General features: G+C 39.3%; 1 protein-coding gene across 5 annotated transcripts in view; it reads right to left on the bottom strand.

The window, feature by feature from the left end:
* Positions 1-23,618, bottom strand: part of NTRK2 (neurotrophic receptor tyrosine kinase 2) — a 209,245-nt gene that overhangs the window by 46,302 nt on the left and 139,325 nt on the right. For 4 of the 5 annotated variants that reach the window (XM_035310587.1, XM_035310586.1, XM_035310589.1 and 1 more), the window contains 2 exons: positions 6,299-6,429; positions 267-439 (listed from right to left, as the gene is read on the bottom strand). In XM_035310587.1, coding sequence (XP_035166478.1) covers positions 267-439; positions 6,299-6,429 — 304 coding nt within the window. Of the gene's footprint in view, positions 1-266; positions 440-6,298; positions 6,430-16,488; positions 20,397-23,618 lie in introns of those variants that run through there. The other variant, XM_035310590.1, reaches the window with a different exon arrangement.

Below are 23,618 nucleotides of genomic sequence, written 5' to 3'. Positions count from 1 at the left end.
AAACATTTCAGAATACCCTGAAATATACTGAAAACTATATTTCTTCAGTTTCCATTCTTTTTGAGGCTTAACTTAATGGTATTTCCAAATACACAAAGAAAATGAGCTCCACATCACAGTACACAAAATGAATGTTGCACAGATTTGCACTTTGGGGTGTCTGCATTTTTAAGTGATAGGAGTGAATTTGGCATTAAGTACCAATAGCTTCCTACCTTCATTGCCCACTTCTAGCTCTCCAGCACAATAAATGTTGGTGGGTTTACCTGAGGAACTTGTTAAGATCTCCATGCTTCATGTACTCAAAGACCATGATGAGTGGATCACCCTCAACGCAGACGCCATAGAACTTTACAATGTGCTCGTGTTGCAGGTTAGTCAGCAGCTCTGCCTCACGGTGGAAGTCCTTGCGGGCATTGTCACTGGCATCCTTCAGTGTCTGGCAGAGGAAACGAAAATGTGAGGAAGAAGAGGTGTTCACAGAAGGTAGAGAACATGTGGGAAGACATTGTATGGGTAAGATAAGTACATTATACTGCATAAAGGATGGAGGAAGTACATTTTTAGTAACTCTTTTAGAAATGCAGATGTGATGTTTAAGTGCAATTTAGTAAAGGCAGTAGAATTTTTGTTCCCCTGCCCCATGTCACAGTATAATCCCCACCAAATAATTTTTGTTTTAAGAGGATGTAGGAATACTCATGATCTTGCTGTTTCAGTTGTTTTCCAAAACACAGAACAAAAAATCTGATCTTATCCAAAAAACATACTAGTACACAGCTGGCTTGTATCCTTTGACTTGTAACTTAGGGAAACCCCTAGTATCCTGCTGCTATTTACCTCTGCTTAAGTTCCTTAAAATAAAGATTTGCTTGCTTAAAATACTTAGTGGAACATAGATGCATTTCTTATGTATTACTGAACTAATTTCTGCTGATGTTAGTCCCTGTGGTGCACTATACATTCAGTAGATTTGTAGAAGGGCAGATCCTTGGACCAGACCTTACAACCTGAGACTTCAGTCAGAAGCTCCTTTGAAATATAGCAAATTTACTTGCATGACTAAGATTAAGAAATGTGTAAGTAACTGAAGTATCAATCCCAAGTTGATAGACAGAGAGTAAGTAGATGCAGGTCAGAATCTTGGGGTGGCAGTTTTTATTTTCCCCCCTTTTATTTATATAGATCTAAAATCATGCTCATTTTCATTTTGTAGGAAATATATCAATGTTGGATCAAACAGGAGCCTTGAACTTTGTATAATGAAATAGTACTAATTTACCTGCCTCTCATAAGCAGTTTCAGATCTCTTCTTAACTACGTTTCATGAGCAAGGAAACACTTTCATGCATGAAACCAAAAGCACATTCTGACACCAATTAAGGGAGGAATAATCAAAATTGACAATAAACCACTACTGTGCTCTACTTTCAAAAGGTACAATGGTGGTACTGTATTAACTGAAAAAAATAAAAAAAATAATAAAAAAATAAAACACTAAGAGAGTGATAGCAGGTTAACAATGTTCACAAGTTATTAATCACAGAAACTGAGAGCTGGGCTTTGTACCTCTGTATTTTAACTATCCCTAGACTTAAAACAAAAGACAATAAGACTCAAAACTAACAGCATTGCTTTAACTTAGGATGTTTTTTTCATGGCTATCTATTTTCTACTCGGAATTCATATAGACACCATGGGACCCAACCACGCTCATTAGAGCAGACACAGAACAAGTTGATACAGTGCAATCATTCTGCCAACAAACCCAGTTTCTAGCTGTAATAGTCATGGTTTGTTCAGGGTTTTTCTTAAACAGAGAGAATTCAATCCACTTTACTAGTATGATACCTATGCTTCTGTGAATGAGGGACAAGGGACTAAAAGATGACTGTCAGAGAAAATGCTTTCCTCGCTTATGAAATGGCAGACATAGACCTTAAAAATGAACAGTTGGGGTGAAAAGAAGCAGGGCTGAGTGAATAGCCATTTCTCAGATACAGGGGCTTTTCCCTGTAGATTTCAGGCTCTGTGGATACCAGAGGCAATAGAAACTTGTCGTGCCACAACGACATTTCCCTGAGGACCCCCTTTATGAATCTCATGTGTCTTCAGGTGCAGAACCCTGCTTTCACAAGTTTTACCAATAATGATGCAACAAGGATATTAAAAGCCTTCATAAGCTGTGACATATTAGTATACACAGCCATATCATATGAGGTGGATATCAAATCAGCTCCCCATCTATGGTCCCCAGCAAAGCACATCTGAACCAAGCAAGGACTAAAACTGAAATATCTTCCAATGCATCCAGGTTCTGTGATGATGCCTTAACATGGTGCAGGCACCAACTCACAGTCTGGTATACAAAGAAATCACCCGGAACAATTCTGTTGTCAATTGAGTCTCCTCTGTTGGTTTCATGTATAAAGCAATTGGACTGTAATTCTCCTCAGCAAGAGAATTAGAAAACAATTCATATAAAAAACATTTTTATATAATAGCAACCCAGGAACAAAATGATAGACAGAAGCACAGGCTCATACTCTTTCCAACATGCTCTTTCCCTGGAAAGACAGTAAAAATGCTGACAGCTTTGCCCTGTGATGATGGCTTATTGTATATTTCAGGAGAAGCTTTTTATCTCACAGAAACAGCAAAATTATCATATGACAGAGCAGTTGCCATGGCAATTACACATTTTCTGTCAAACAGCAAAATGCAAAAAGGTCTAAACCCCTGGCAAAACTCAGAAAGGGTTTCTATTACCAAGGGCAACCTTAAGTTCTGTAACCCACCATTGTTGCAGCCCCCACTCCTCTAATTTTCATTATTTCATGCAGTACACAGCATAGGCACAATCCATGAGAGATAGCCGACATAGGCAAGGAGGAGATTGGAAAGTGAAAAAAATAATAAGCACGTAACATTTACATAGAAATGACAGGGAGTAAAGCATTTAACTTGTTTTCATTGTAAGGAAAGAAAAAATAAAAACAAAATAAAACCATAAGAGCACAAGACAGAGAAAAGAACATATTCATTATTTTTATCAATACTGACAGGTAAGCCAAAGCTCTGCATGCAAAGCACTCTCACCAATCAATGGGAGGTTTTCCCAAGCAGGAACTAATACACAACCACAAGTACTTTCCAACCAGTAGGCTGCTTGGCCAGCAGCTAAGGAGGAGGGGACATGTTCCCTTGGGCAACAGAAGCACTCCCTGGCTGGTAGAGTTGCTCCTCATCTGCTGAGTTCAGCCCTGTAACAGGTGGACCTCCACCCTTTGTTTAATCTCCTTACTCAAGACCTTGCCCAGGTATCCATGTAGAATCTGGAGCCTGCAAATTTGCACTGCGTAGCAAGTGAAAGCCATCAGCTTTTTAATCCACCCTGACACCACAGAGCTGTAACTCCAGCAGGAGGGGGATCTGGCTCTCACCAGCACCAGTATGACATGGTAATGAAACTGTTCTGACAACCTTCCTTTACACTCTATCAGCTTACTGCTCCCCAGCACCAGAGAACACCTGAGAGTTGGAAAAGAGTTGGAAAGCTTTGGTTCTCCTCTGCAGTGCCATGGAAACGTTTGTCACCTAGTACATGCATCAGTCTGCTAGACAAGCACAACCCTGGAGCAAGCATCACAGGGTGAATCCTGCCTTTCCCACTCCCATGGCAGCAAAAGGCAGCTACTAACTTGTGTCCGGCAGGTCATCCTCACCTCCAGCTCCCAGCTCCAGAGAGTTTAAACAAGGGCAAAACTCTGACTGGGAAACCAGCCCCATGAGTAGACAGTACCAGAGTACTGGCCTTGAGTCCAGGCCTGAACAACCACTGTGGCACAGCAAAAACAACCAACAGGGAAATGAGAACCTTTCCTTCCCCCACACTCTGTTCTCTAGAAGTGTCTGCAGCACATTGTATACTGATCTGGTTTGAAAACTCACCCGTGGTGGGAGGAATCCCATGCCCAGATTGACATGTGGTTAAACTCGGTGCTCACAAGTTTTGATCCACAGTAAGCATTTCTGAACACTCGGTGTTCCCCCCAAAAGTCCCAATGGTCAAAACAAATTTAAACAGACTATCCTACTCCTCTTCCAAAGAGGAAAAGCACAAGCATTTGGGGTTGTTTATGCTAAGCCTGTTTTTGTATCTTTCCAGATTTCTCTGGAACTCTTATCTCCCACGCAATTTGCTGCAGCATCAAGGTCTCAGATATCAGCCTGCTGGTGAGGAAAAGGATGAATATTGAATCAGACATGGAGATGTTTAGACCAATGTTTTAGCACACTTGCACTACGCAGTTGCATAGCAGTAGGCAAGCAAGGAGACCAACCACTGTCCTGAGGGCTGCAGGTAGATGAGGCCATGCTTCCTTGCTGCACCAGTAACCCTGGCACTTCCTCACTTCATACCAAACAGACTCTCCCACTGGGCTCACTGGATCTATTTCATTGGGACAATTTTGCTGTAGATTTGCTGAGCGGGGTGGAGGTGGTGGTGGTGGTAAAGCTCTGTAAAACCTTCGCTGTTAGCCAGGAAAACAGCGAAGAAACAGCAAATCTTGGCTGCTGGCATCAAGGTCTGCTCCTCAAAGAACACAAATCAAAGACTTTCAATGCCAAATCCTGTGGAAAATGTTGGGGCCTGGACACAGTCCAGTTCACCAAAATATTTCTCTTAAAAATGTGACTGGTCACTATCTAAGAACCCATATGAGAAAACTAAAACTGTCATAACCTGTCCACAAAGGTTATTCTTGTCATGGCTATCTGTGCAACAGTTTTTGATGCTAGGAAGAATTGATTTGGTAAATAATAATAATAATAATAGCAATCCAGAAAACTGACAAATTTATCACCTAAACCCATGGAGACACCTCTCCCTTTGAAGGCTGAATACTCTTGTGAATTACACTGAGAATGTGCAGCAGAGAGAGTGCAGTACAGCATTAAACAGCAGAAGTGCTAGGCTCTGTTTGGTCAGGACTTTCAAAGGTAGTTACTGAATGGAGAGACTTTTATTTTGCTATCAAGCACTTCTCTGAAGTGATAGAGAAATGGAAGTTTCCACTCTATTTTCACCAAAATACAATAGAAAATTCATTCAGTTCTAGTTTTGTCATCTCTTGTCTCATGCTTTCTCCCATCTATGATATGTCCCTTCCAGGCTTCATTTCTCCTCACCAGTCAACATGACAGAACAACTCCTACTATCAAAAAGCTTGTAACTTTGACAAACACACACACAAAAACGCTATTTTTGGTGGAGCAAGACAGCACTCTGCAAATCCATCCTCCTTTCATATTCTTACTACCAGATCCAAAACTCTGCGCCTTGTTTCCATTTTCAAAAAGATGATCTACTTGGTTTCTTTTACTGTACATCTTGATCCAGAACATACACATGGTTGAATAATTGTGGCTGGTCAGACAAGATTATTTTCTGATCCCTAAACACATCCCAAATTCTAAATGTGTATTCACCCTGCATTTAACGAGATACCTCAAATGTTGAACACCTCGTTCAGCTTTCAGCAGAACAACAGATGGAGATAGGAGATTGTTGCCAGGGAGACTTTGCAAGCTCTACGAGTGTAGCTTCATTGATAATGCCTTCTAGTGTACATCCATAGCAGACTGTAATGACCAACCCTTAGGTCTTCCATTTTGGGGGACTAAAAGATTTGCTAATATGAAGCACGTTCAGTGGACAAACCCCGAGACCATGCTAGAAATTGCACTTCTACTTTGGATGGGCTGACTGGAGCTGTATAATCAAGAATCACTCCTCCAGGTCTGAAATATCACGACTTCTGGATTTTAATACAGAGAGTGTTTAACAGCACATGAAAATATTATCCAAAATTTTGTTATTAATATAGTTTCCAGGAATGTTATGACCATTACCCGCAGATAGTTTCATTGGCTGATGAAAACACAATCATGAAAAAAAAAAGCATTTTTTGACTGGCAGTTACACACATAACCTATGCACTTAGCTAGTTATAGATTATTTTGTTAGACACACAAATATAAGTCACGTGCATTTTAATGGCTAGGCTTTATTTTTCACTAGTCATATTTTAAATAGTTCAGAAAACATTTTACCCCTTTGTAACACAGTTTTCCCCCTTTTCCTTACAAAATTCAGCTTTCATAATTGTTAAGCTCATGTATCACATTCTCTTAACACCCCATTAGCCTTGTAAACTCTTCTACATGATCATTTACAATTAAATAGCATTAGTTGCAACTATATATTAATGATTGAAACCCTAGACTCTTTTACCTTCACTGCCACCAAGATCTTGTCCTGCTCGGGACAGAGGTTGTAGCATTCCGCCAGGAAGACTTTCCCAAAGGCTCCTTCACCAAGTTCTCTTTTAAGAACAATATTGTGGCGCTTGATGTGCTGAACAACTGCAAAGAAAAGAAAAAACGAAGGAAAAAGTGAGCTGTGAGGCCTGGATGGGACAGGGTCCATGTTTCCAGCCACTTGGAGATGGGTTTGCCTGCACATGGTAAAAAGAATCAAAGCACCATATGTCATTCATTAGTGCCTTGCCCCCAAAAATGGAGTTATAAATATATTTATATTCGGAGAGTAGTCCATTTGCTGTATAAGAAGACATGGAATTAAGAATCACCTGGGAAAAGGCTATCTCTCATCATGTTTTGATGACTGCTGTAGAGCATACTTAAAAATGAATGCTGCTGCAATTTAAGGAAAAAAAAAAGGAAAAGAAACAATAAGAAAACACAAGCAACCTTTCTCATATCACTTCTATTTTTGTACCGCTAACAATAGCTGAACTGTCTTGTCCAGAGAGAAAAATGTTTGGAGGAAGAAGTTTAAAAATTAACCTAATCCAGGAAAACAAAATGTGCCCTCTTTCAACTACATTCAACTTGCTCTCTGGTTCCCTTATCACTTGTTCATCTGCTTTCTCTCTGTGAGCTATATTGCAGTTACCTTAAGATAGAAATTTCATTCTTACAAACATGATTTACAATATTGCTCTGAAGTAAAAAAAAAATAAAAGAGGGACAAAGCTTTTAGTCAGTGTCATGGACAGAGACTTAGCTGAATTGCTGCCCAGAAGCAATTGATTCAGACATTAAAATCCTTGAGCATTTTTGTTCATCTCATTTTATGTTCTCCTTTCAGTACAAGCTTCCATTAAAAGATTTAATATTTAAAAGACTATACCAAATTTTGTACAATGCACCATCATTTTGCAATGTTCTACCTAAATAAAGCAGCTGCAAGGTCAGTTTAACTGGCCAACTCAACAGGGTGGACTGTTTGTGTTGCTGAAATTGTACAAAACAGCCAGTATCTACTGGCACATTTAACCTAAGAGCATTTAGCTGCTTTTGCAAACACTGAAATTCAATCCTGCCTATTTGCAACTTAAATCTGAAATGCAATGGGGTAAATAGTGGTGCATAGGCATCAGACTGCCTTCTGCCAAGATACAAATCTCCACTGGACCACTTAACTGCAGGGACCAGGGCTGAACCCCGTCAACAATCTGGGATATATTCAGACACAGCCCACCCCCTGGCCCCATGTTTGGCCACACGCTTGATCCAAACTGAGTGACCATTAACTTAGAAACTACCTTACCCCCATTACTAGAGGGTGGAAAATGGAGTCCTGCTAGCATCAACAGTGGGAGGAAAGCTTGTCCCCACTATCGGCAGCATTTGGAGTGTGGGCCCACAGTCTGTGAGAGGGAAATCACCACATTCCGGCACCCCCAGCTGTGGAGGTGCTGGAGCAGTGCAACAATTGCGTGGCTCTCTCCCCACCCCCAGGCTCTTTGTGCCCACCTGGGGAGTGCAAGGCCCTTGGACAGTCATGCCTATGACTGGCTGCTGTAAGGGAATCCAGTTGCCATGAGACCAGGCCTGCTGAGCATGGTGATGGCAGCCTGGACACTGTGTGGGACCAGGAGCAGAGACATTCAGCTCCATGGTACCAGCATCATCACCTTAAAATGCCCACAAAACCCATCAGCTTTTGTAGCAGAGAACAGGGCTGAAGTCTTGCCCTATTGGAGTCAGGAAGCCCCACATGTGCAGAGGGGGTCTTTCACTTTGCTCTCATTGCTGCTACCAGAGACCTCGTACTGACCACAGCTGACTTTCTGAGCACTGACTGACTGGGTCCTCTCCACTCTGAACTCCAAACACTATTGATGTGTGCCCTGGAAGTAAGAAGACTTTTTACCAAGTTCCTAGAGGATTCCACAAACAATGGAGTAAAAATAAATAAGACATGTATCAGGTATTTCCATATAGTATACTTACATCTGCTGCTACTTGCTCTGATATAAATTAAGCTTTTGAATAAACAACCTGTCCCATACCAAACTGTCAAAAGCAGAACACTGCAAGCCACAGAAGAGTGCTGCACAGACTATATTTGCAACTTGTTATGTTCAATCCATCCCCGTTACCTGTCTAAGCTGAACAGAGTTGCTAAACAAATAAAAAATGACAGTAAATGTGACTAAATACATTCAGATTAAAAACAAGAACAATGTAAGTAAATCAAATGCATATGATGTGACAGAAATATGAGCTAAGGAAAAAATCCATTTAGCACACTCAGGGCCCCTGCCATACTGACACACCATTCAGTAGGAGGAGATTCCACCAGGAGATACACTGAAAAATGCAAGTCAAAATCTGCTTTCAGTTAATATCAGGATAAAGCCAATTAACTCTATAAAAGTCCAAGAGATCATCCTGGATTTACATTGACGAAACAAAGCAGAATTTGGCCAAAGAGGTGGCATAACTGAATTACCAAAGAAGTGGTCTCATAACATTGTCTCTCAGGCAAAGATATACAAATATTCAAAGGGTGGTTATGTATTTTCCTCCTTTTGACTCTAAATGGTGATTGCCCTTGAGCTGCCATTTGTGCTTTTAAAAGCATGTCATCCCTGGTTTAAAAGATCTTGTTTGATTACTGTAAAAAATATGTTACATTAAGCTACGAGCTAAGTCAAGTTGAAACATTTAAGAGAAAAATGAAACCTAAAATATGAAGTGAGACCGAGAAAACTAAACAAGGGTAAATGCTGAGTAGAGGCTGTGGTGTTAAATAATATCCATAAAAACCCTTCCTGTAGAAGCACAGGGCTCTCCTGGTTGACTGCAGGGAACAGGCTGGCAACAAAAAAGACGACTGCAGAAAAGGATTTTCTTCTCATCTTGTGATCCCAGAGGCCTTCCACCAAGACAGCTGGACTGACAGTGTTTCATACACTAACGAACAGCATGTCACAATGTCAGTGATGCATTGAGGTCTTATCCTGTAAACACTATCTGCAGGCATGGGATTTCACTCCCAGGTAACCTACCTTTGATGATGAGGCTGAACAAAGAGGATCACAGCACATTATGGAATGGGTTCCAAGAAAATGGGCAGCTCAGGATCACCTCACCACATTAAATTCACTGAGCTGGATGTGACTGATTTCAGGCATGGACAGCAGGACACTCAGAAGCACAAATTATTAGAGTTTCTGCACGTAATTAAAAAATGAAATGCTGTGACAGAGTGAAAGTGTTTTCCCCTTGGTCACAAACAATACATCTGAACATTTCACCACAACATGTGACCATTACACCATCTAAGATAACCTTCTGCACAGCATGGAGTGTAATACTGATTTAAATGACTTGTGCTTGGCAGGAAAATACCTCCTGAAAGGAGCTGTGTCAGTCTTTATTTGGAAGTCTGAGCCTAATGTGTAATCATTTTCATTGCTAATAAAACTGCAGGCTTTCTTCTTTTCTCTTTTAATTTTTAGCTTGTCTGGCTTGTGTCTTTCTTCCTTGAGTTTTACTAGATTTCCTCTGCTAGCTCAAGCACCCTTTTAAGGTCTGGTGCAAAATATGCATAATCAACATCATTCTTGCTAGTGGTAAAGAAAAGCTATGGAAGCCCATTACAGGTAAGCATTTTCTCTAGTTTGCCAGTCATATTTTGTGGCCCTTCTATGGAAAAATATTCAATATCCTTTAAAAAATGTAGTTGTTTCCAGATGCTTTTCCCTCCTGGAAGTCACATCACTCTCTACTCCAGGCATAGAATAAGCATAGAATCGGCTCCCTATACCCCTGCACATCCAAAGATCACACTAGTCCTTTTAAAGCTAGTTTTACTAAAGAGCACAAAATTTACACACATACACATGAACACGAGTGTCTCACCATGTGAACACCTTACCCAATTGCAGTATTACAAATGCTGCAAGTTTCAGTTATGTTCTCACATACCTTATGGAAACAACAGAGCACAGGAGAGATACCTGTACTTATAGAGAGGCTAAATCACAGGGACTTCCTGTCTGATGGACAGTAAGAGCCACTGCAATCAAGCTCCATCCTTACTGATCACTGAATTGCCAACACTAGAAGACTGTTGTGTTGCATACCCACTTAAATTATCTGCTAAGTCTCCTTTCCAGGATACTGTTAAAATGTTGCTAGTGGTACACATGTGGAAGATTCTGATGAAATGTGTTTTACCAGGAGTCTAGAGAAGAGAATGAGGATCTTCAAGATGTCAAATAAGCAGACAAGGTAATATTATAGACAAACTTACAGTTGCATAAGAAAAAACAGCAGCAGATAAGACTCAGCTTATGATGTGACATGAGTTGTCACAGAAAGACATTTTGCAAAGTTTCTTCATTATCTTCTTCCATTATTTCTCTTGCAATCACTAAGAGTCAGCTATTTCTAAGATCTTGCTAGAAAAACAGGTGTAAATGGCTGAGTGATTGCTCAGATAGTATACCAAATTTGTACAGCATTTGTCATTCACATAAAAGGTAGGGTGGAATTTCAGAGAGAATCACATAGCAGGAGAATACAAAATCACTACAAAGAGCAGACAGCAAGTCTAGCCCAATGACCTTCAAATTCTGCAGCAGCAGTTGCAGCAGCTCTACAGTCCTGCATGTTACTGACAGAGTAGAAATTCTGGCACACTGAGATATACACTCTCTAACATGGCAATAACATGGCAGCAACAAAACCCACCGACTTTGTAGAAACAAATAAATTGCACAACATTAACAATACTGCTTGTCAGAATTGCCTGGATGCAGAAACAGGTCAGCTCAGTTCTGAGAATATATTTCTGATTATTTGATGTATTCATCCCATACAACATTTATTACTTATTATTCTATATAAATTTTGGTGTAGTGATACTGTTGTTTAATTTTTACCATAGAGCAGCATCAAATCCTTATGCAAGACTGGTACCCAGTTCTTGTAGGTGCACATAAGAAAGCAGTCTGTTTTCAGGTTATAGTGCACGCTTGAGACACCTCTTTCATTGGATTAAAATAAACCAACAGAAAACCTGCTCCTTGGGTACTCTACTCCAAATCAGAGGTGCTGGTACAGGGTATAGATGACAGAATACAAAGGATACACAAAAGAACTACTAGGTCAGAGAGACACTCAGGCCTTTTCACATTATTGGTACAAGTATGGCTTCTGAATCAATTTGAGCGGCTATCAGTGACTTCTCTGATTTTTCACAGGCATCAGACTACAAGGGGCCCTGAAGGAGATGTTTAATGGACAAGCTGAAGAAGGCACCTCCATAGGCTTAGGTCTTCCTGAAACCCGGAGGTGTTTTATGAAAAATAAGTACTCACCAGAATGGCATAATTCACAGGGACTTCCCAGCTGTCAAGAGCTACATCTGGTGATAAACCCAATAAATCTGGGACTTCTGTAGCTTAACCTTTCATTTGCTTTGTTTACAAATTAAATCCTCACAGGATCTCTACATCAAACTCCATAGTTTCCATTGTCTTGACTGGGAATTAGGTTTCCCTTTGTGATACAGCACTGCAGCTCCTGGGAAGGTGCCCTGGCAACAGTCCTTCCCAGAGCAGCTGGGACACCACAGATCTTGTGCACTGTAAATTCACTTTGCTGTATCTGACATGGACCTTCTCTGTCTGAAACTGAAGGGTTTGCTGGCTTTTGTGGGTTTATATGTGATTTCTGGTCAAGATCTTATTTTCTTGTTTGGCTAAGGTCTTCTCAGTGTCCTACAGACAGACATATTGCCACTCTCAATTGCATCCTTATAAACAAATAAAAACTACTTCATAATAAGTTATAATAACAATGCTAACATTGTTTTAAATATATGAGTTTTATGAGCTAAATTCACCCTACAGGAAAACAAGGATTTTGAAGTTGAATGAATTTTTCCAGGCATGAATTTTACCTTACATACACAAACAAGGCCCCCAGGCTTTAGTAATCTGAAATGGTTTTTGATTTTAATGATAAATATGTCCTAAATATGGACTTTGTCCTGCAATGTGCTAAAAAAAAAAAAAAAAAAAAGGGGGGGGGGATATATCAAAATAACTGAAAGCTGAATTTAGTTGACTTCATTCAAAGTAGACAGTAGATATTATTCACTTTGTTTTCTCTCTGTATACTGCTTCCTGCTTGCCAACAGTATTTTCAGCACTGTGCTGCAAATCAGCTTTAAGCAGAAAGCTGTGCTGCATTTTTGACCAAACTTTGCCTTTGCAGATGTCCATACACTTAATTTGTAAGTGCCAATCTCCATGCACTTCTTCCAAATGGTTACTGAGTACAAAAATTGAAGGCTTTGTGCATGAGTTACAATATAAAACATCTGCTAATATTATTTTATTATGGTAAGTCTGGTCCATCTTATATGTCTAGGTTAACTGGAGACAATGATGTCACCACCACCACCATTCTCTTAGCTCAGACCAGGAAATCCTTTCCCTCAACATGACACTAATCTTTATGGATCTTCTGTGCCCCAGAAACAGAAGGACTCAGGAAAGGATGGGGAATTACCATGGAGCATATCTCTAGATGCTTGCAAGGGAGAAGGGCTAATAAACATTCTGCCTTCAGAGCATTAACTCTTTTTCTACCTTTTTTCAGAAACCAGCATAGTCTGAAAAGCATCCCAGGATGCCAGTCTGAGAAGTAGGACCTGAAAGAAACATCATATGTTCAGAGACTGAGCCATATTCAAGCTTTGCCTAAGTGGATGACCCATTCTTGATGTAGGCTTCTCTACTTTACTTTTTCTCTCCTTATTTTAGAAGGAAAAGAAATCATTAAGTGTCTTGATATGAGGGAGGACAGAAGGGTTTTACTTTTGGCCTCTGACAAGAAATGTGAAAAGCGAATGGAGTTTTCAGTGTCGGAGTAAAACATATGCTTGGCCCATGGTACCAAATTCTAACCCTTTAGATAAAGTTAAGGGCATATCCAGTTTTCACCTTTGCTGAATTATTTTACTAAAAGACAGCACAGAACCTGATTCTGCCATATTAGATTGGCTGCTCTCTTGCAGCTAATTGTGTAAGGAAGCAAATGGAAATCATAGAGAAAATATTGTAGAAGTTATATAGAAGTTATAAGATTGGGTTATTGCAGAACCCAAGTTATAAGATTGGGTTATTGCAGAACCCAATCTTTTATATATCACAAATAGTACTATATACCCTTTTCCTAGCAATTTTTGTCCAGCCTCAGAGCATTATTTACAGTTCCATCAGGCTGCATGACATTGTATGGCTTCCCATGAGGAAAGGTGAATCTTACGTATGCCCATGTTTTGCTTTTTTTGGGCCAGCTGAAGAAAACTCCTCCCTCAGTGGAAAGTTTATTCATTAAGCCAATGGCACACACTCAGGTCTTCAAGGCCACTTCCTTACTTGCTCTTATGATTCTGTGCATACTGCCTCCTTTCCTGGGTTTCACCCTAAGCAGCAGTGAAACACAGAGAAAGTGACATTTTAAAATAACAGCTTTGGTTGTCCCCAAAGAAGACCTGGAAAAAGACACAAAGATATGAAGCATAGCAAACAGAGAAGAAATCTTCCTTGTCGTTTGATCAGATTCCTACATCATTTACCAAGAAAAAAAAATCATCAGGAAAAAGAGAAAATTCCTGATTCTTCCTAAGAAAAAAAAGAACCTCAGTTTGCCCTCCTCCTCCTCCATCCAGGGACACAGAAGGGATTAGCACTGTTATACTGCCTGAAAACCCCGCACAATGGGTGAGATGAGCAGAACCATCTTAAAAGCTGAACAGAGTTGGAAAAGAAGTTATTTCCTCTTACAGATGTTTTGTCCTTCAGTGGTTCTTCATCCTTCCGTGGTGAGGCATTTGTTGTTCTGCTTTCTTTCACTGACAAGCTGGTACTCCTCTTTGCTAGGGTGTGCCATCTACAAAGGATTACTCCCCAAATAGCTTTCTCTCCTTGGCCTCTGTTACAGTTTCAGGATCCCAGTGCTTACTGATAACAAAGGCACTTGTAGCTAGCAATATATACATGCATAGTACACCCAGAAAATTTATCTTTACTGCTGGGCTATGCCAGACAACTCTGCTACAGCCACAAAACAGTCTAAAGATTATTACATTGAAATAGCTTCAAACAACAGCCCTACAAATTCCCAAATGAAGTCACCAAGGGATTACAAAACAGAACGTGATTAGGGTTTTTCAGGATCAGGTTCTCAACAACTGCAAAGAAAATATAACTTTTATTTTGTTTTGTTGCACATTAAATGGAAAAATTATTGCTCTGTTTCCACGCAAATGCATCATGTTTTATTTTTCAGACTTACAGGACCTACCTACCGTACACCATACACTATCTCCTCTGCTTACCTGGCTCCTCCATTTTGTATCCTCTGAATGGCTCAGACTGTAAAGTGCATTTTCATTGTATGATAACAACACAACCATTCTGTATGTAAAAGTCATGAGGTTTTTACAGCCTGTATAATGTCTCATCATTCTCCAGGGTCTGAAAACCTCTCCAAATCCTTGGGATGGATAAGAATAAGACTGTGGCATGCCTCTTGCATTAAGCTTTACTCAAATAGACAGTGGTAGCTCCTACTTGGAACTACTCTGCAAATTACACTGAACAATAGCCCAGCAGAATCTGAAAACACTTCAAAACCTCTTTCAATAGCAGTAGAATAGATACCTATTCTAATTATTCTGGTAGAAAACCCAACCTGCCTCATGGTTACAGTGAGAAAAGACGTCTTGACACTGGGAACAGTAAGATTTCCCGGATTGTTTCTCTTGGGGAAAAAAAAAAAAAAAAAAAAAAAAAAAGTCATATTTTCTTTTCTCCCCTCTTGGATCTGCATGTTATTTTCTTGTAATATGAAAAATAGCAAATCTAGCTAACAGGTCCAGCAGAGAATATGAGAAGTTTCTTTCTATTCACTTGAGCTATGGATATTATCTATCAGCTGAAATGATGTTTTCCCACCTTTCAGACAAATAAGAGTCCTCCTTCTTTGTTAAAATAAGTTTGATGAGGGAGCAAAGTCTCCTCTACACAGCCTCTTGCAAACAGCCTGCCCAACACAGAACCCATTGCCCTGTTAGCAGATCCAAGGCAATCTTATGCTCTGCACATCCCTGTAGCTGCAGACAGCCAGGCACCAGTCATCCAGTTAGTACGCATCCCCTCTGTCCAGCCAGCAATCCAATCACGAGTAGGTAGGGGACATAAAATAGGAGCAGTGAGTGCCTCAGTTTCACTACAGCCAACAGGTAAACAGGTTTGCTTCTCAGCAAAGTTCCCTTCAGACAGCTGTTTAAATAACAACTCTGTAAATTTTGACAAAATTGTATAAATTCCCTCCCACATATCAATAAAACTTTATTTTAGAGACAGAAGATGAACACAGATGCAATAACCAAACAGCAACTATGTGATACGTCCGAAGCTAATGAAAAACAAAGACCTGTACTCCTTTAGGGTAACAACAGCTTCCTAGTGTGTTAATGAACTGTCAGAGCCCCAGTATCAACAGCGACAACACACTCAAACATCCACTAAATGAGATCTTTCAAAGCTGTGGCCCATGACGAGGCTGAGGACAAGTTCACTCTCTGCCATTATGCTTTCAGCACCTAAAAGCATCTTGTTTTTGAGTTGATAATTACAGTGTGCTGAGCCAAGCAGCTGTCACTAAGGAACAGGAGCTGCCCAAATGCAGCAAAAGGCATAGAAGTTTACTGTCTGATTTACCACACAATAATGAACTGTTACAGCCTTTTTCTGGTTTTTTACTTCCATGCATCAAGAGGGAGAAGAAGAAGAAAAAAAAAAAAAAAAGAAAAGAAAAGAAAAAAAAAAAAAGCAAGAAGGAAAGGGAGGAAGAAAGAGCTTTGAACATTTTGTTCCAGTCAGTTTCCAAGAAAGAGGAAAACACCAGGCAAGATTCAATCAAAGGATGCCCTCCCACAACCCACTGTTGCTGGAGAAGTAGCCACTGGGCAGATACCCGAGACACGTATTTCCCAAAGCACACAGACCCAGTCTTTGCAGAGATGTGAACTCTTGCTAATGGCAGCACACACACATAGCAGGGGAAACAAGAAGAAGAACAGCAGAAATGGCTGAATGAACTTTATTCAGGATCTGACACACTATGTCAGTATAATGAACATGACCTAAGGAAGAGTGTTACACTCATAAGCAGACTGAGTTGGCAATGCTGACCAATTAGTACCAGTTAATTTTGCGATGATAGGTAGTACACATGTGTGATATTCTATAAAAGTTGAATACGTGTCACCATAAATCAAACACTCTTTTTCCCCTGTGCTCTTTATTCTTGGAAAGTATTTACAATTGAATCTTCTGCAATACTTGTATGCTGAAGTGAATGCAAATGTTAATTCTGTGGGCCTCTGCTAGAAACAAAAAATGTTTTTGCCAAAAAAGTTATTTTCTCACTTAGCATCTATGTGACTATTGTTTTTTTGTTTGTTTGTTTGTTTTTAAAAAGAAATCAAGTCTGTTTTATTTCAACTGCCATACACCACAATATTATAGCACAGTTTAAAGCAGCTGTAGTCTGCACAGGAAAAAGATAGGCAAAAAGTAGTGTTTTTTTTTGTTTGTTTTGTTTTTTGTTTTTTTTTTTCCTCCCGTTCCTTCTGAATTTCATGTTCTTTCACAGAGCAGTAAGTACCAGCTGCCTACATATTCTTTTACTTGGAAAACATTTTAAGCAGCAGTAACCAACAAAAATGGCTGCTACATTTGTTCAGCTGTAATGGCAGAATACCCCATATGCTTATCAGTAAAGGAAGTATTAAAAATTACGATCATTTTCACTGTCACTGGTCAAACAGCTGGATTTTTCTCTCTAGTTGCTCAGAACTGGCACTTGCAGCTAAGGAACCAGGTGCTGTCCGTCAATATCATGCTGTCTGTACTAGACTAAAACTCTGAGAGGCATGAGTTACTGCTCAACCCTATAGGTGAGATGTCACCAGGGTAGATTAACAGACTAGTTCACAACTACTGTTGATTAACTATTGCCTCTTGCGAGACAACCTCCAGCAGGAGTCTGAATAAGGTTTTGCTTTTAAGAAGGACTTGGTGTTAAGCCAATTAAAGCTACTTTGCCTTTTGGTAGTCCAGAATCCAAAAATGGTCCAAATGCAATTTCCAGGGTACTTTCTTTCTAGTCTGCCCTTCTGGTCAGAATTTTAGAGAAAAGAGGAAGGGTCAGAAGCGAACATGATCAGGAATAAACCACTTCCAAGATTTACTAGGTAGTTTTTCCAGCATTTTCCCATATAAAACTCACAACTAACTTACAGGAAAGTATGGCATTTTCACCATTGCTTCTGTCACATTTATTTTTCCCTTTTAATTCACTCTTCATTATGAGAATTCAGCCACATGTTCCAAAAATATAACAAGCTCTAAGTGCAAAAATAACCATACTGATTTGCATTCCCTTACAGAGAAACTACAGAGAGACAACATTGTTTACTTCTGACACCTAGACAGACACACAGAGATGGAAAGGTATTTGTCATCAGGACTTCAACAAACAACTTTTATGATGCTCTGAGTGAATCCCTTCATCACTGTTTTCCTCGTCTAGAAAATAAGAATTGTCTAGATGTCTTGTAATAGCTCTTTGTTTGTTTGTTGGCTCTTTTTTTTTTTTGTTTTTGTTTTTAAGATTAATTACTTTCTATTGAGGCTGTGTCACAAAGCTATAAAGTGCTTTACATTCATCAAAGTTCTTATTTGGTGTATGTTGAAAACAACGGTCCAAACTCCTCACTGCTGTCTTAATTTCCAAATCTTAAGAAAAGACTCTTCAGATGTGCATTTGACCTCCTTAAAGTTTAAGTGTATTAAAACACAGTTAAAAATAAGAACAACTGAAAAAAAATACATTCAGAAAAATGATTTTGTAACAGCTCTATTTCCCTTCCACTGTCTTCATTGTAACCTTTTATGCCGTGAAATTAATCCTGCTTTCACCCGCAAAATGGAAACTGGGAAACTCAGTGGATCATTCTAGATTAACAGTCACAAAGAGAAGCTGCTGAAGAAAGCAATTAAGAAACCCCCAACACCCTCTAATTAAAAACAAAACAAAAGAAAACCAAAAGAAGGAGAACAACAGAAACAAATGACACGCCATGAATGGAAGAAAATATGTGATGTCTGCTGCTCAGTTAACTGCCCTAATTCTTTGCTTACTCCAGTCTGTATGTCGTTAGTTTGGTCTTTTATGTGCTATCCCACATAAAAATAAACAGGCCTTCAGGGATTAACATACCACAACCAGCACTTCAAAACTACTTGTTGCAGCTTCCTTTCCACACCTTCATAAATGTAAACAAATCAAGATTTCTGAACAGGAGCTACTGAAATGATTTTCCTTCATATTGTGCCAAACAGGCATCAGAAGTGCCAGTTGTTGTGTAAATCAGGGAAAATGGCAAGTTGCATCTTAATAAGGGCTATTCTAGCTAAGCATCCAAATACTATCATTGTGAAAAAATATATTTTTAAATCCATAGCATTTTAAAAATGATTTTTGTTTATAATTAGCCCAGTTGTAAATTAGTTGCAGTAGCTGGGGGCAAGTGGTTAGAGAACCTGCATTATCCCTGCTATTGCACAAAGTACTGTGATTTCATATATGGGCCATGGTGAAAGCTGTAGTTAAGAACAGCCATAATGACTTCTGCTTCAGTACACAGTTTTTACTTCAAGCCCAGCTCTACAGGACTCCTATACAACTTGCTCAACTCAATGACAGGCTTGCCACTGCCATCAAGGGGAATGTGTAGCATGCAGTCACACAGAAAATAGGTATATCTTGCCTCAGAAATACCATCCTTCTAATTGGACAGGTATGAATATAAATGTAAAGACAGTACATACATAACAAATTTGCTGCATGATGCAGCTTCCACCCAGTAATTTATATTTGCATATACAGTAGAGAGGAGGATCATTCACATCATGGAGTTTATTGTCTCCAGTGAGAAGTGCAAGCCTGAATTGTTCATGGGCACTACTCAGAGACTAAACATGGGCAGAGTGAAGCACAAACTCTGAAAAAAAAGTAAAGGAAGATGACTAGACTGCTCTAGCTCAAAAGAAAGGGAGCCTTCAGACCTCAGCTGATTAGTAGTCCTAATCAAATTTCCTCCTGTTTTTGTACTTAGGCATTTTTGGCCCTGTTAATTTAGATTTGTTCATCCTGAACAGCCTATTACAGATGCTCAGAAACAACCCAAACATCTGTCCTGCAAAGATTTCTCTTAGAGATTTCATACAACATTTTGATAAAATGCTGTTCCTAATACAGCAAGAGTCTGTCCGTATCCAAACCAATGTCACTTGTTTCCATACAGTGATTCTTTTCTGTTACCCTAGACAATCTTATTTGGGATATACTCAGAAAAAAACAGACAAACTTTTGCTGGCTTATTTATCACTACTTCTTAATGACTCAGCTTTATTTTGATGCTATGTATGGCACAGCTGCCAGCCTGTTGGAAATATTTCTGCATCCCATTTGGTTAGTGATCCTACAATTTCAAAATCTTGTGATCTCGTATGGAAGTTTACTGATGTAGATCCCTCACCCTCCCCAGCTATAGCATGACAATGCATGCCAGAACACAAGCTCTGGCACAGACTTTGGAGACGGATGTGGAAAGGTTACACAATTTTGCAATAAATTCATTATGATAAAGCAGCACCAGTTAAAGCAATCACTATCCTGGCCAAAGAAATAAATAAGGGAAAAAAAAAAATAAAAAAATGTCTTCTCTTTTCTGATGTCCTGTTGCATCAAAGCACAGGTTGCAACAAGCAGAGAAAGTGTAATGTGCTTCAACGTCTTTGTCAGTTGCTATGGTACAGTTTCTTATGGAAAATTCCTTGTTCTGCGTGATGTTTTTCCTGCCTCATTTGGGATGGCAGAACCGTTCCTTGTGTCACCTGAGAAACCGGGCTGTCAGTTTCCACCTATTGGTGAGAAAGAAACTCATCAACAGCAGAACTCAATGGAAAATTCCTCTGGCAGACATGTCTGCACTGGAGGCCAACATTACACTGGGGAGAACAGGTCAGGAGCCGAGAGGGTCACGCTGCCACACAGGAGATCTGGCTTCCATTTCAGGGTTGGCCACAGATTTCCTGCGTGAGCTGGGGCAAGGCATTAAACCTCTGGGACGGCCCATTCTCTGGCCTATGCACAGGGGACCCAGGTCTGCAGCCAGCCCACAGACCAACCAACTAGAGCCAGGGTATGGGAGCCTCAGCCCAAAAGCTCTTCAGACAGGGATTATTTGAGGCTGCGGAGTCCCACAGTGCTTTGCACAATGAGGTCTTGTTTGGGCCTCAGAGCTCTAAAGTAATGCATGCAAATAATAACAGATAATTGCATTGTTCTCTGCTCTTAAGGAAAAGTAGCAATACAAGCAAGGTGGGAAAACTCCGGTGTTGTTGTATATAGCCGAGCAGGAAAAAACATTTGTCTTTTAAAGGAGATCTGCAATCTATTTTCTGCATAGATTATACCAAAAATTTCCAGAAACACGGTATAAAAATGGTATTATAACATCACACTGGTGATACAAAGCAATCAGGAACACAGCTTTTTTTTCACTAGGGGAATTTCTTGTATAGATTAGTTGGAAGTAAGCCGATTTTAATGTGGTATTTTTCCTGCTGGAATGTTCCTCCTTCCAATCAAAAAATAATTAAATTCCACCACTTTTGATTCATGACAAAACCACAGCATGGTTAAAATAAAGAGAGTTAACATTTTAATGCAGTTGGATACCTGCCGTACTCCAGAACACCAAAATTCCCCTGGGCTCCCTATGGTGATAAGAAGAGCTTTTGACCCCTCTGAGGAAATGGGTTTTGAAAAAATAAAAAAAAATAAAAAATAAAAAATGTGTAAGTGCTTGAAAAGAGACTCCTTCACTAACTTCTGTCATGAGAATGAAGAGCATTCAAGATGTGACAATGCAATTGCACTCTGTGGGACAAATTTTCTGTTGGCGCCAATATTTAAAGCTCCATTGACTTCAGTGGAGTTTCACCTTTTAATCCAAGAAGGTTCAGACTAGTTGGGTATCTCTTTCAGTTACATACAACCATTTTTCTCTTTTAGAGTCTTTCCCTCTGCCAGATGATTTCAACATGAAAATTAATGGAAACACATGTAAGAATGAAATACACATGCCAAGTATTAATTGTATACAAGTCAGAACATGCAAAATTTTGATTCCCACAGCACTGACTTCAGCATAAAGCAAATCAAAAAAATTGACTGAAAAATTTCAAAGGGCATAAAATAAAGTTTCAAAGACTCGACAACAGGAAAATGATGATTTTGATTTACCTTTGTGGCTTTCTAAAATAATCAAATTCAACTTTGAAAGTGAAAAAACATTTATTTTGCCACAAAAGGAGATCAAAAAAGCTTAAAAAAATCTTGAAATATTTTCCCAAATAAACTTTGTATTTTAATACATCAAATCTTTTCAATTTTATTGATGGTGCACAGTTTTCCCATTTCAAATTTTCAGCTTGAAACAAAACTGAATCAAGTGCCCTTAGCTTTAACTTTCATTCTGATTTTAAAGTAGAAAGTAATTCTGAAATGCTGAAATCTCACATGGGAGGAAAATTCTATTTTTAAACAGCTTTACCTCTGTACATTTAAAATCTCAGCTATTACCATGCTTTAGTATGGAGCTTTAGAGTAAGAGGAGATATACCAAAGATGGAATAATTAAATAAAGGTTGGATTATTCTGGATGTACAGCATGGAAATGGTTCTTCTACATGTTTTTCCTCTCTGACTTTGCATTACGGTGGAGGAACCAGTCATTCAAGCTATAACTGGACAAAGAAGGGTATGCCAATCTCATATAGAATCCTATGCAAGATGTCAGCTCATTAGCTCGTTGCTCCACTGATTTTTTTTTCCCTCATTCTTATCCAGAATTTATCAACTTTCACTTCCAAGAAACTTACCCAGCAAAAATCATGGGTAAGTGGAAACAATACCCATGGAGAATGGAAGTCAAAACTATGCTTTAAGCATGGCAAAGTTATATGCAAGTTCTAATGAACATATAGAATTTTGAACCAGAACCTAAGATTTGAATACAGGTGACTATTGATAAGCTTTACATCCTGATCTCCATGCTATGACATAAAAGTCATAGCTCAGAAAATCTCTCAACGACTGAACAAAATGATAGTCGTCAAAAAAAAAAAAAAAAAAAAAAAAAAAACCTGCAATTTAATTCCTATGATACTGCAAATAGTTGTCAATTTACAAGTACTTCAGAAGAGCAAAAGCTTTGCCTGCAGAAGTCAGTTTTGTGCTAGAACCTACCATCAGAACTAAAATGGACAACTTCATCTCCAGTGAGGTAGGTGCTGTTACATGATTATTCATAGCACAAAGAGAACCTGCAGAACTGCTTCTATAGTTTTCCACAACCAATGAAAGTCATGATATCTTTTAAATATCCATTTAATTCAATAGTCACAAGCACTGTTCTTACATTTGTTTTCCAACTTTTCTCCTTGTATCTCCAACAGGAGAAACAGCAGCTGTGGGGAGATGGGGGGGGGGGGGGGGGGAGGCTAGGTAATAGGGACAGAAATAACCAGTGACCCAGAAGAGCTTTTTGTTCTTTGACTGTCTTGTACTCTATTGATCCTTTCTTGCTCCCTAGAGACCAGAGACATTTTATGATTATGACCATAATTAAATGCCATCAGGGATTTGAGAGGACTTCCCTCCTGAACATCCATAAATGCAATAAACATCAGTTTAAAAGCTATGAAACCAAATCAACGAAGAGTTAAAGCTGTAGATACAAGGCCTTCTCATGCTGACCTCCAGTTCTCCTGACTGAGGCTAGAGCTGAGCCTCCACAGGAGCAAGGTTAAATTTCCCTTCTCAAAACAACTCAGATGTTCAGTTAGTTGGCTGCTTGGATGAAGTGCAAGAAAAGGTGGATTAACAGATTAGTCTAGTGAAAGGCAATTAAAAAGATCCTTAATCAAACATGACTGCTTCTATCAAGTTGGGTATCAAAAACAAAGCCTACTTGTCCAAATCATTCTGTTCCCTGAATCCAAATCCTGCAATTACACTTTCAAGGAAGGGAAAACCTATATAGTGACTTTAATTCCTTGGACTTTGGAACAGTATAG

This window comes from Oxyura jamaicensis, chromosome Z (genome assembly GCF_011077185.1).
Source record: "Oxyura jamaicensis isolate SHBP4307 breed ruddy duck chromosome Z, BPBGC_Ojam_1.0, whole genome shotgun sequence".
Classification (NCBI taxonomy): domain Eukaryota; kingdom Metazoa; phylum Chordata; class Aves; order Anseriformes; family Anatidae; genus Oxyura; species Oxyura jamaicensis.
The sequence above is the reverse complement of the archived record's forward strand: the minus strand, read 5'-3'. Positions and strand labels throughout refer to the sequence as shown.